The 12,804-nt window shown below is 45.9% G+C and overlaps 1 protein-coding gene across 1 annotated transcript in view; it reads right to left on the reverse strand.

Annotated features, from left to right (window-relative positions):
* MAPK10 (mitogen-activated protein kinase 10) overlaps positions 1–12,804 on the reverse strand; it is a 218,344-nt gene continuing 205,540 nt past the window's right edge. Inside the window, exons 12-14 of the mRNA XM_060278429.1 lie at positions 5,081–5,144; positions 4,445–4,522; positions 1–1,624 (exon numbers count right to left, since the gene is read on the reverse strand). Of these exons, the coding sequence (XP_060134412.1) occupies positions 1,482–1,624; positions 4,445–4,522; positions 5,081–5,144 (285 nt within the window). The 3' untranslated portion in view covers positions 1–1,481. The remainder of the gene's footprint in view (positions 1,625–4,444; positions 4,523–5,080; positions 5,145–12,804) is intronic.

The raw sequence follows: 12,804 nt of genomic DNA on the forward strand, positions 1-12,804 counted from the left end.
CTTTTTAATCTGACTCCCTTGCCTTGTCGCTGCAACTGGAGCATTCTACCTACACAGAGAGGCAGTCCCAATGAGAAGCCTATCTGTCAATAAGCAACAGTTCTTGTTGTAGAGAACCTCTCTCTAGTGAAGGTCTTCCAGACTGTGACCACCTCGAGGTCCTTCATCGTGACCAAATAAATGATACGGTTTGGGAACAAGAAATGCAGTTGTTCTGTTTGCCTCCACTCAATATCATTCATCTTTCACTTCTGCCTTGATTCAGGAGCCTGCTCCCCAACACCACTACAAAGGAAGAAGTCTACAACCTTTCTTGCCTAATAGCTCCCCAGGATCAGATCAGATGAAGAGGAGGAACTTCTACAATCTGACTTCCCCTCATTTAGGGAACTACTTGCCAACCTCCGCTTGACCCAGGCATGTGATTGCCACCTGGCCAACCCAGTTTGATCCATTTCTTACAGCCTTTATCTAAAAAATGAATGCAGTCACACAAGGCAGTGGGACTTCCTGGAGATATGGTGCCCGAGAAGCCCCTAGAGAATCATCTAGTCCGGAATCCTGCATCAACAGAAACAGGCCTCTCTCCTGACAACTCCCCTAGCTCAACATACATATTCATTCATAAAACAGCAACAACTCGAAATCCATCAGCATTTAACAATGATAATCCCATTGAACTTCCTTCCTCTATTATTCCTCCAAACAAACTGCTATTAAAAACAGTGCCGGAATATAGGACTCTACATCATCAAGATTCTGAGAGAGCTTCGGTTTTGACTTCCCCCCATACTTATTTAAATTAACCCAAGGACCAACTAAACAGGCTGTACAATGAGAATTATATTACAGATGAAATTTGCATTTAAAAAAACCCCAGGAGGTTCAGCTGTCCACTTGTGGGTTGTGTGCACACATACGGACTCCTTGCTCTTTAGATACATGTACACACACAGCTGCATATATATCCTCAAATGCATATTTGCATGTATGTACACCGAGATACATGTGCAGTTTTCTGTACATCTGCTGAAAACAGAAGCAGAAAAGGTTAGATATGCACACATGTATACACATAAAGGGTTGGGGTTCTGCCCACCTTGTCATGCCAACGTGAAAAAGGACAGTTGCAGCTTGCTGGTTTTGCAGCCATTAAAGTTTTGCAAAAATTTATGAAAAGAGGCTCCTTTTCCCCTTTTTTTCTCGTTTTGCAGTAAGCATCATTGGAAGAAGACCAAAGCAGAGCAACTATTAAGTTAAATATACACTTGAGCTTAGCTGCATTTACATAACTCTTTTAAGAGAAGCAGGCTGAAAGGGTTTCGTTTTATTTAATCATCATGTGTGTTTGTTTTTCCTTTAATTTTTTTTCCTTCCTTGCCATCATCGAATTCTTTTATGACCACAATGATTCTTCCCCCACCCTCCCCTAAATTACATCATCTCCTGAAGAACGTCGGGTTTCGCAGGCAGGCGGCTAGTCACCTGCAACAACCGAGTGGCCCTGCAGAAGCTTCCAAACTGCTGTCAGTGTCCGACGCCAGGGTCTGGTCTGTGGACATGGAGGAAATGTCATTGACGGATGAGGATGGAGGGAGGCTTTCGCTGCTGTTCACTGCTGCACCTGTGCTAAGAAAATGAACACCGGCGTGATTCAACCTGAAATCCCAGGGAATGCTTGAGAGAAAACAAGAGAAGTTGCTTCAGCTCCAGCGCAATCCAGTCTTTATTCATTTATAATGATCGAGATCCAAAGAAGTTTGAATGGAAGGAAAACAGCCGCTAATCGTGTTCAGTGGCATAGCGTGGGTTGCCAGAACCTGGGGCCACACGGGAGGGGAGGGAGGGAAACAGATGGAGGACGCATGCACATTCAACTGCCTAATGGCATCCACGTCAACCAGAGCTCACTTCCTGGTTTGCATGGGGAAGCCATTATCAACAGAGCCCAGTGAAGGAAGACACACAGCTGTATTGAGGCAACAACAAGCGTTGAAATTTTGCACCTGGGGCAACCGCTCCAGTGGCCCCCTGCCCCGCCCATGCTACACCACTGATCCTGTTCAAACCCCACATCTAGATTGTCAGGATGGTTTCTTTTTAAATAAATAAAAATGTATGCACATTTAAATGCACATGCCCCACTCTTAAAAGATGCACAGCCCGCCCATTTTGCATTTGAGAATCCTCCAGACAGAAATACAAAATCCTACATGAGAAACAGGCCTGTTGTTTTCAGAGGCATGGCCTCAGTATGGCATCTCGTCAGATGATTATTAGAGGGTTATTGCCGGTGAAGCCACCACTAGGGGGAGGCACCACAGGGAATCTCCCCTTCTGGGATGCTACTGGGGACCAAGGACCACATGGAGGTGGCAAAGAATAATAATGGTGGGAGGACTTTGAGTGAGAGGTGGGGAAGTGAAGATCTCCATGGATGAGAGATCAGGAGGGAAGAGGGAAGCTCCCAGGTGAGAGCTGGGTCTGTCATTTTCTATGGTGGCTGAGATTAAGAGCTAAACTACATAGAGAGAAGATTCTGTATTCGTGCACTGTTTGGGATTTATACCTTTGCATAGGTTTATTTTTCTAATGCAGCCAGTGAACCCTTAAAAAAAAAAACCCCAAGTGCCTTTTATATTATACATTTTTGCAATTCTCCCATAGTCCTCAGGGAACCACAAATATGTGACTGTTTCTTGCGATGTTGGCACGGACTGCTGCAGGAGTGGGCTGCATAATCCAAACTTGTATTACTCTTCTCCAGTTATAATGCACTGGTAGCTCATTCCTTCACTGCCCCATGCTCCCACCATCTTTAAATTTTAATTGACTGCATGAAGCATTCTCATGTTTTCCACTGATAACATTCCCTCCTACCCACCCCCATTAAAGAAATAAAGTAGCCTAGAAAAAAAATATTGCTTCATCAAATAGCTGGTTTCCCCATCCCTTATTAAAATTTACTACAACCAAAACCATCAAGCTGCATGGAGCTGAAAATGAAAATGGAAGGAAAACAGTGAAATATATCAAGACTGAGGAAATAAAATGAAAAAAGGGGTAATATTCCAACATCACGCAAGAAGACTTTTGCTTATTCAACTAGGCTTCCTCTTCTTCCCCTGCAGCCCCCAACACCCGCCCTGATCTTGTCTAGAGGCCCCACCCCAACCCATGATGCTCCATTTTAGGCGATGATCCATTTTACATGAAAGCCAATACTTAATTAGTCCTTGCAAATGACTTCCCCACGCAAGCAAACTCTTGTTATTGTTACACATAAATCACCTAACACACACACACAGCTCTGCATGACAGATGTGCCTGTGAACCATGATTTATTCTGATACCCACTCCATCTTGAAGAAAGATGATGCCAGGCACATGCAGGAAGCTCTTAAATCAAACCTGCAGGCTTTCCATTTCACTTTCTGCCCTGCAAGAATCTGCTGAACCTCATCAGAACTGAAATCAATGCGCATGGCACTTAAAAAAAACTCCATTGGGCCCATTGCTAATCTGGCAACCTATCATCAAATTTTCTTTGTGCCTTGTCCTTGGCAATTGCTTGCACACTTTGCACCTGTGACTGTACCTAGATGGAGTTAGGAGAGGCAAATGTTTAGTGGGCTCCATAAGAACATAAGAACAGCGCTGCTAGGTCAGCCCAAAGGCCCATCTAGTCCAGCATCCTGTTCTCGCAATGGTTCCCAAACTCTGGTTCAAAGGGGACCTAGTGACCGTTAAGTAGACCCAGAAAAACCTGGTGACCTAATAGCCCACCAGCTATGGGCTGCAGCTTATCCGGTCTTTGGCAATTTCCCCCTGTCCCAGACAGGCAGATTTGTTAGTTTCTCAGCTGGCAAGCAGATTTCTGACTGGAGGTTCAGAACCGGAGCAGGACTGGAATTAATCACAATTAAGGTAAGTGCAAAGATAATCTTTACCCATGGTTATTTCTTGGCAGGGTGAATTTGCAGTTTAGAGTGAGAAACGGGAGCAACCGTGGAAAGGGATCCTTAAATCATGGTTAAGGATCTGGCTGGCAACAGGTATACCAACCCAAATGATTTATCTACGGATGCAATAAAATGCTGGTCACTGGCCATAATAAAGAAATGGATGGATGGATAAATGGATGGATGGATGGAATCAGTATAGAGACTTGAAACAACTGTGTTCATCCATCCAAAGTCCTGACGGTAGCCTAGACTCTCATGCCGCCTTTACCAAAAAAGAAAAATAAGAATCTGGAGTTCAATTAATGCAATTCATCTTCAGTTCCATGTACCAAATTGTCTAAAAGTAATGTTCAGCCTCAAAGCTGTGGCTGCTTACGTCTGAATTAATAGCAGCAGATTAAGACACTTTGGTGAGAATCTATCACTGTACGATGGAGCCTGCAGCGAGCACAAAATGGTCATTCACTGGGAATGAGTACCTGAGGGAGAAGGCTGTCCTTTTACTACACCGTTTTTAGTCTTTTCTTCGGAATTCATTACTTCCTTGTAGATTAGTTCTGCAAGAGACAACAGAGCCAGTTACAAAGGTGGAGAGGAGTTGCTAGCTTCCCCCCAGCATCATTCTAAGAAGGCGCGAATAGAAGACCTCAATAAATCATTGACCTCGTAAAGAACTCTGTGAAAGTTACTAGTCCACATCCATTTTTACCAATTTATCTGATGACGGAGCCATGAAAGAAGAAGGGAGGGGCAGGGGGAGGCCTCCGCAAGTGATCAGAAGTGCAGACCTCTAGCAAGAGTAATCTGTCCCTACTCTAATGGCCTAGTGGGTGGGGAGGAAAAGGGAGAAAAATTGGTGGCAAAAGGAGATAAAAGGGTGACCGTGTCCACTTTTGGCTCTGGACCTGCCCCGCACTGGCTTCAGCTCCACCCACCACCACTTCCTGCCCCACCTACATGTGTCTTCCAGTAGAATGAACCAGGGGATGTGGCCCTCAACCGAAAAATGAGGAAGGTAACAGAGAAAAAGGACATTCAGAGAAGCTCAGTGGGCCATTGCAGCCTCTCAGGTGCCTGCAGAAGCATCAGGTCCCCTGTCTTAAAAATGAGATTACCTTTCCACTCTTCAATTGTGTGTTCTCTTTCATCCAGCTGCTTATCGTATATCTGTGGAGGTGGCTGTTGATTTAAAAAACACAAGAGAGGTCAGATGAATATGCTATACCAGGAGCACAAAATGAAATTAAGCCCAGGCGTAATGGGACAGTTTCAATGCCAAAACATCAAAGAAATGGAAAAAGGGACCCGTTTCTGTCGCAGCAGTCCTCTCCGCGCTGCAATGTGAGGTAGGTCCAAGGGACAAGAGTCATTACGGGCAGGCCATTCATCGACTTGATGCCAGGATTAAAGTGCACACATGTTAAATCGGGTTGCTACACCCTACTTAAAAGGTGTAACAAGGAACTCCCATACAAATGTCTAACACGCCACCTCCTGGTGGCTGCGATTATGGAAATAGCACTTTCCTGGAAAGAAACAGATGGCTGCACTGATCAGTCCCATTACTGTAGTGGAAAAACTGTGCAAGGTCTTCTGCTAGTGCAACAGGGCTGCCCTCCTCTCCTCCCCCTGCAATCCCCTCTTGCCCCACAATTTGGCTTGTGGGGGACAGGAGAACCCCCCAGAACAACATATGCATGGAGGGGAGGGCGGCTCATTCCACCAGGAATCCACTGGTGGAGCAATATTCTGAGTAAATTTCTCCCATGCTGCATATCCTATATAATAATGTCCAAGTTGTCCCTGCGTCCAAGCTGTCCCGTGTGTCCCTGGGTCACTGCGCATGTCCCCCAGGGACACAGGGATTGGACAGCAGAGACAACCAGGGACACAGGGATTGGACGCGCGCGCTCTCCCCACCCCCCCACCCCTCTGCCAACAGCTGCTCCCAGCCGGACAAGCACCTCACTGCAGTTGCGCTAAAGCGTGAGGAGGAGAAGGCTGCTTTCCCCCCCCTCCTACCCTCCCCGGCCACCGGCGACTAGCAGCAAGTCCCCCCACCCCTCTGCCTACCATTTCGTCGGCGGAACTGCCTCCGTCAAGGGACGGTGCCCCCACCCACCCACTCAGCCAGCCCAGCCGCCCAACACCATGCGCTCCTCGGGACGCAGATCGCTGTGCCTCTGACAAAGCCGTCTTGAAGGCAGGGAGGGTCGCCGTGGATGTAGTCGGGATGGTGCCGCCGCCCGCCGGGTTCACAATGGGGCGAAAGCGGGTGACTGCTCCTGGGAAAGTCAGCGTCTCAGGGTGTGAAGGAGGGAGGGAGGCTCATCCCCCCAAGACAAAACAAACTTCGCCGTCGTATTGGAGGTGGGGGAAGAGAGACACCTTTCTCCCATGAGCGCGGCTCGCCTCAAGTGCAGAAAAGATACCCGCTCCGTTGCTACCGTCCCAGAAAGCCCCTGTTTGCCTTTGTAATTGTTATCGCCACTCATTATGGTAGTACCTTACAGTATTTGTCTCAAGCCTCACACACTGACGAGGTGTAGAAGCCCTGCCTAGGAGCAGGCAGGACCCTGCCCGCTTCTCCCCTGCCCTCTGCCCCGCCCAACCCTCTCTTGATTTCAACCTCCCAACCAGCACCCGCGCGCGCACGCTCCCGTGTCCTGCTCCGAGATTTCAAGTAAGGATTCAGTGAGATGGGTTACGGAGCAGCGTGCGCGCCTGCGCAGAAACGCCGATTCCCTCCGCTCTCACTCTTCCCCCAACCTCCCAACCAGCAGCCGCGCGCGCATGCTCTCACATATCCTCTAGCGCCCGTTTTCTAAACGGGCTGAACAACACTAGTATTCATTCTATTGTTACTAAAGCCCCGACTTTTGATTTCCTCGTGAACTCGTGCCCCTTCCTTCTTGCAAACCAGCCCATCAGTCTGAGTCTTGTATCGTGCCAAGCCTTTGAAATCCCAGCCAGAGTCTTCTTTTTCCTGCCGGTTCTGGTATCGTAAAGCTCTCTCGCTCAAGCTAAGAGCAAAGTGCAGAAGTAGCCCATGACAACAGAGAGGCGGTGAACCTGGGTCATCCAGATGAGCGAGTCTGACAGCTTGTCACTCAGCAAATCTGCCAGGCCTAGAGCTTGCATTTGCTAATGAGGAGCAAAGCAAAGGGCACAGGGTTGGGGTGGGGGGAGGCAGGCAAGGAGGAAAACTCAAGGGGACCAAGGGTTGTGGCTTCGCACAAGAGCGGCCGCTGTTGTCTGCTTCATTAGACAGCCTACTCTAGAGATTGGAGAGGGCTGAGCTGCATTTTACGCCATGTAAGCTGGGCCACTATGGCTGACATCAAAGAGGAGGTAAGGCAAAGGATAAGAATCCGGAACTCAAGAACAATCATTTCCTCCCCTCTCCCCATAGAAAGTCTCATCCAGCTAAAAAAACAAAACAACAGCACTTAGTTCCTTCAGATGTAGTTTTCATTGGCGATGCTAGGGAAAGAGTGTCTTTAAGCATGTGTAGAGTTGTACACATAGGAGGAAGAGGAGGAGAGGGCAATTTCTTCCTTCCTTCAGTAACCCAGATTTCCATCAATAGGACCCATTTTTCCATTTCCATGTGCACCCATTGTTTTGTTCCGTCTTCTAAGATATATAGGATTATGTTGGTTGGAGATACAGTATAGTTCTATTTTAGGAATTTCCCATCCACACTCTGAGGAGGAGAGGTGCAGGAATGTGTGGCTTTTTGTGTGAGAAAATGAACGAGTGTAGCTTTTTCTGCCACTTATGGAGTTGGGTTGGGGGAAATTCAGTTTGCTATACTGTATGTACCTTTCCTTGCTTATTTGTTTGTTTCACACACAAAAAACTTCAATAAAAACTATTTTAAAAAAACACCAGGACCCATTTCTAAGTTATAACTTTTGATGAAGTACCTTAATTTGTCCACCCATGGATAGTTTTTTACCACACTCATTTTTATCAGAGAATCTTCTAGCTTAAAATTGGAGTCCACAGACTCGGACAAATGCTTTCTAGCTAGGAAGGAAATTGCACACCACGTTCAGAGAATCGTTTCATTTGCACAGGAGCCTGAACATGCTTGCCCCTTACAGCTCCAAACAGATGCTGGTAACCATGGTTACGGTTGCCACGGAAACAAAAAGTCCTGAGGCAGCACTGACTTCCAGCTTGACCAGCTCCCTTCAGCTGGAAACCTACAGAGATTATTTCGATATAGCAAAGATTAATTAAAACTATAAACAAATCTCCAAGGCAAAAATACTCAGAAAATGTGGCACAGTTTTAGCCTCGAGCTTCTGACTGCTTTTTTCTGTTGTGTCTGTACACAGCAACAGGTAATTGATGCATTGAATCTGCACAGTGATGGGTTGCATGATAGGGTGCCACCACTCACCTGAACCCTGGTCAGTGCAAACACACCAGGGGAGCCAATCCACTACACCTACTGGTGTGTTTTCACTGCACCAACCTTGCTGCTGAACCACCTCTCCTCTTCTTTCTCCAAATAAGCAGCTGCCATGAGAATGGTGTCAGGTGTGGAGTGGCACACCACCAAACTGTCCAGTACTCTATCAGTTGTTCTGTGGCACTTCCTCAATATTCCTGCTTTATTCTATCCAACTCTGCCTGTTCCATTGTATGTGGCCGGAAAATAAATGGAAGTCTTGAGGGTGTATTGGGCAATGAAAGGAGGGTAGCAAAAAGTGACAGCGGATCCACTCACCCCAAAACACTGAAACAAATTGTCTTCGGCCCCAAGTGAAGCGGTTTGGAGCCCCATTTTCCCTAATTTATTGGATTGTTCCCATATCGGGTAAACCTGAATTTACAGGGGAAAGCATGGAGTTGTTTGAGGGCAATGTCATTTATACCACACAGATTAAATGGGAATGTAAACAGCTGCAAACACACAGTAAACTCTGCTGTGGACAAGCCCAAAGAGGCCACTTCTGATTGCAATGGCAGATAGCTACCGTGGAACACAATAGACCTTCATGGATCTGTAATGTTGACACATGTAAAATTCGAATGTGAGATCAGCCTCAAGGAGGTTGAGGAAAATATACATTCCTGGAGGAAGAGGTTCAGGAAAGGTTTTGCTGATCCATTAGAAAAGGGATTATCTAGAAGGTTTTCCTAGAATCATTGTGAATACTGGCTACTACAGAAAATGGAGATTGAGGGTGAGAATACAGATACCGTGTTTTCCCCAAAATAAGACACTGCCTTATATTTATTTTTCCTCAAGAAGACACACTATGGTTTATTTTCAGGGGATGTCTTATATTTATTACGCGTCCAGCCTCGCCTCTTCCTTGGCGCCCTCCAGAACTGCGCCTATCACTATGTCTTATTTTTGGGGTATGGCTTATATTGCGCAAATGCTTAGAAATCCCATATTTTATGGGTATGTCTTATTTTTGGGGAAGCAGGGTATCTGCAAGATGGAACAGAATATACAATTTTACAGATCTGTATAAAGCTGCTACGTTTAAAGCATTTTCCTGGGACATAAACGAGACCTTAGTAGGGTAAAATGAAAATGCCTTTACACACTCATGGATGGCTCAAAGGCTGAGGAACATATGACCTAGCTGGGGCCTCTGCTGTCCAGAGCTATCTCAAATACCAATATGCCCAAGCAGGAATCATCAGTCAAGCAAAGAACCCAGATGCTACGCAGAAGAGCGCTGGCAAAGGGGCTTTGAATGTCAAAGTTTAGTGTGCAGTGGCACTCCTACACACAGAAAAGAAAAAGAAGAAAATCGTGCAGAAGGAAGGCATACCAAGCAGGCCTGAAAGATCAGGGGGCAAGATATTTATCGATCGCATTTCTAGGCTGACCTTCTTTCACCCAGGCAGCTCAGAGCAGTGCCTTGCCCTTACAACAGCCATGTGAGGTGAATTCGGCTGAGAGACACTGACTGGACCAAGGCCACCCAGTGAGCTTCATGGCAGAGCAGAGATTCAAATTCAGGAGTCAGTGGTCCTAGTTCCACATGCTGTCCAATGGATTACATGCATATCCCTCCCCAGTAATTAACAAGTAACTTTTGGGGAGGTCAACAAAAACAGTCAACACACCCTGAAGGAAGCTGGCTTCTAAAGCTTTCTGAACCCATCTTGAAGAGCCTTATCAGTGCAGTCCATTTCAGGACCAGACTCTCTTCCCAACCATGTTTAGAGAGGTCTCCGCATGTTCAGCTGTATGTAAGAGGCTTCCTCCAGTCTGCTGCCTCTCCCCGCACTGCACATTCATAATTATATAACCTCAAAGAATTAATGTTCCCAGCTACCTGCCTCCCAGCCTTTGGAAGCCTTAAAGGTAAAGGGTAAAGGGACCCCTGATCGTTAAGTCCAGTCACGGACGACTCTGGGGTTGAGGCACTCATCTCACTTTACTAACCGAGGGAGCCAGCATTTGTCCACAGACAGCTTCTGGGTAATGTGACCAGCATGACAAAGCTGCTTCTGGCGAACCAGAGCAGCGCACGGAAACGCCATTTACGTTCCTGCCAGAGCGGTACCTATTTATCTACTTGCACTTTGACGTGCTTTTGAACTGCTAGGTTGGCAGGAGCTGGGACCAAACAACAGGAGCTTTCCTCACCGCAGGGTTTCGAACCGCCAACCTTCTGATCGGCAAGCCCTAGGCTCTGTGGTTTAGACTACAGCGCCACCTGCTTATGCCACCTTAATGGGTGACACCCAAGAGGCACTGAAGATCTGGAGAAGCTGAGGCCATGATAATTTGATTATTGGCTAATTTGTAGTGTGCACAGAAGGAACGACTAGAACTTCTAGGACCAAGGTAAAACCAAACCTGTTTCTTTTGGGGTTTTCTGGTGTCTGCTGCCATTAATAGTACCAGAATGTTGTTTCTTTTTATTCCGTTCTTCTACATGCTCTTACATTGCTGTTTTATTATTGCTACTATTTTGAGTTATCCTTCTAATTGTTTCATTTTCTGGTGTTTTGTTGTGATGTGGAAGTTTGGTTTGTGGTGTTTTGTTTGTGTTTAGGGAAGTTTTTAATGACTGATGTTTTAATGTACTTTTAATCTTTTGCTGGAAGCCGCCCAGAGTGGCTGGGAAAATGCAGCCAGATAGGCAGGGTATAAATAAATAAATAATAATAATAATAATAATAATAATAATAATAATAATAATAAACCACTTTCAGCATTAATTTTTATGCAAAGGCAGCAAACAAATAGAGGGATGATGATGATCATGATGAGAAGTGGGTTTTTGAATTACTTGCAGAAGAAGAAGAAGAAGAAGAAGAAGAAGAAGAAGAAGAAGAAGAAGAAGAAGAAGAAGAAGAGTTTGGATTTGATACCCCGCTTTATCACTACCCAAAGGAGTCTCAAAGCGGCTCACATTCTCCTTTCCCCTCCTTCCCCACAACAAACACTCTGTGAGGTGAGTGAGGCTGAGAGACTTCAGAGAAGTGTGGCTAGCCCAAGGTCACCCAGCAGCTGCATGTGGATGAGCAGAGACACAAACCCGGTTCCCCAGATTACGAGTCTACCGCTCTTAGCCACTACACCACACTGGCTCTCTGCAGAGGATTTCTATGAGTGATTTAGCACTTTGTTGTTTTATTAGCTTGTTTGGATAGGAAAGACAGGAGGCTGATCGAGCAGTCAAGCAGCCATCTTGAATACTTCAGTTCACTCAAACCACATCTGGCCATTTGCAGGGTGCCATGTGAATCAGCCCCAAACAATGTGGAGCCATGCCACATAAGAACCTATGAGCGTTGCCATATCAGAATAAGGCTTCCTGTATTCCACCATCTTTCCCCCCAAAGTAGCCAAGCCAGATGCTTTCTGGGAGCCCTCATACAAGAAGCCAAGAACTCTCCTCCACCACAAAAACAGCCTGGAACAAATATGGAAAGTCAGTATCTTCCTAAAGCATGGCGACAATTCTTCTAATTCCATAAAATATTTGTTGCTGTTCTACAAAAGCATTTGAAGCATCTTGGATTGTAATGTCAACCTGGGAACCCTACTCCTAAAATATAATGAATGTTAAGAAAACGTGTAGCATAGCCAATATTGCAAAAATGGTTGCTTGCAGTCAATCGGTGTCCAGATCGGAAAGGTATAAGTAAGGCTTTCTACCACACATCGCAAACACTCCGATCAGTAGGAGTCAAAAGTCAATATATTCCTAAATGGCAGCACAAGGGAAGCAATTGTTTACTAGTACTCAGAGGTCAAATAAGTCAGGTTGGCGTTTGGTTGTATTTTCCTGCAATCCGTCTCCACCTTGTCCTTCATTCATTGTGAATGAACAGCATGTCGCTGGAGTAATAATATACATTTCCCTCTAGTTAGCAGCAGGTCACAGCCTGGCATTTAAAGAAAGACCACCAGCGTCTACAACTTTTTAAACCTGTCAGAGAGAGAGAGAGAAGGCTTTTGCCTTCCTTCTGCCATTTCCCAAACGCGTTACACTCCCCGCCATTTGAACGAGACATCGTAATTTTATTGCTCTTCTGTAGCCTATGAAAAGATCGTGAACTTTTTGAAATGGGCTTAGAAAATGAGAGTTTAACCAGCTCTGGCTTCTGCACCTTGGCTGGAATGTCATCTCCCTTCCTTTGTTGTCACTTGCAAGCTCATGCTGTAAATCCCAGGAAGATGTTCAGGGTCATTACCTCGAGGGTTAAGCTCTTGACACAAAACCATTGCCATTTGCTACAAAGACCAAGCTATAGAGATATATTTAAATGCTCCCTGTTCCCTTCTGCTGTGCTTCAGATGCTCCCTTGTGTAAATCTGATACTTTTGGCTTTCTTTCCCTTTTCC

Source organism: Zootoca vivipara, chromosome 9 (assembly GCF_963506605.1).
Source record: "Zootoca vivipara chromosome 9, rZooViv1.1, whole genome shotgun sequence".
In the NCBI taxonomy this organism is placed as follows: domain Eukaryota; kingdom Metazoa; phylum Chordata; class Lepidosauria; order Squamata; family Lacertidae; genus Zootoca; species Zootoca vivipara.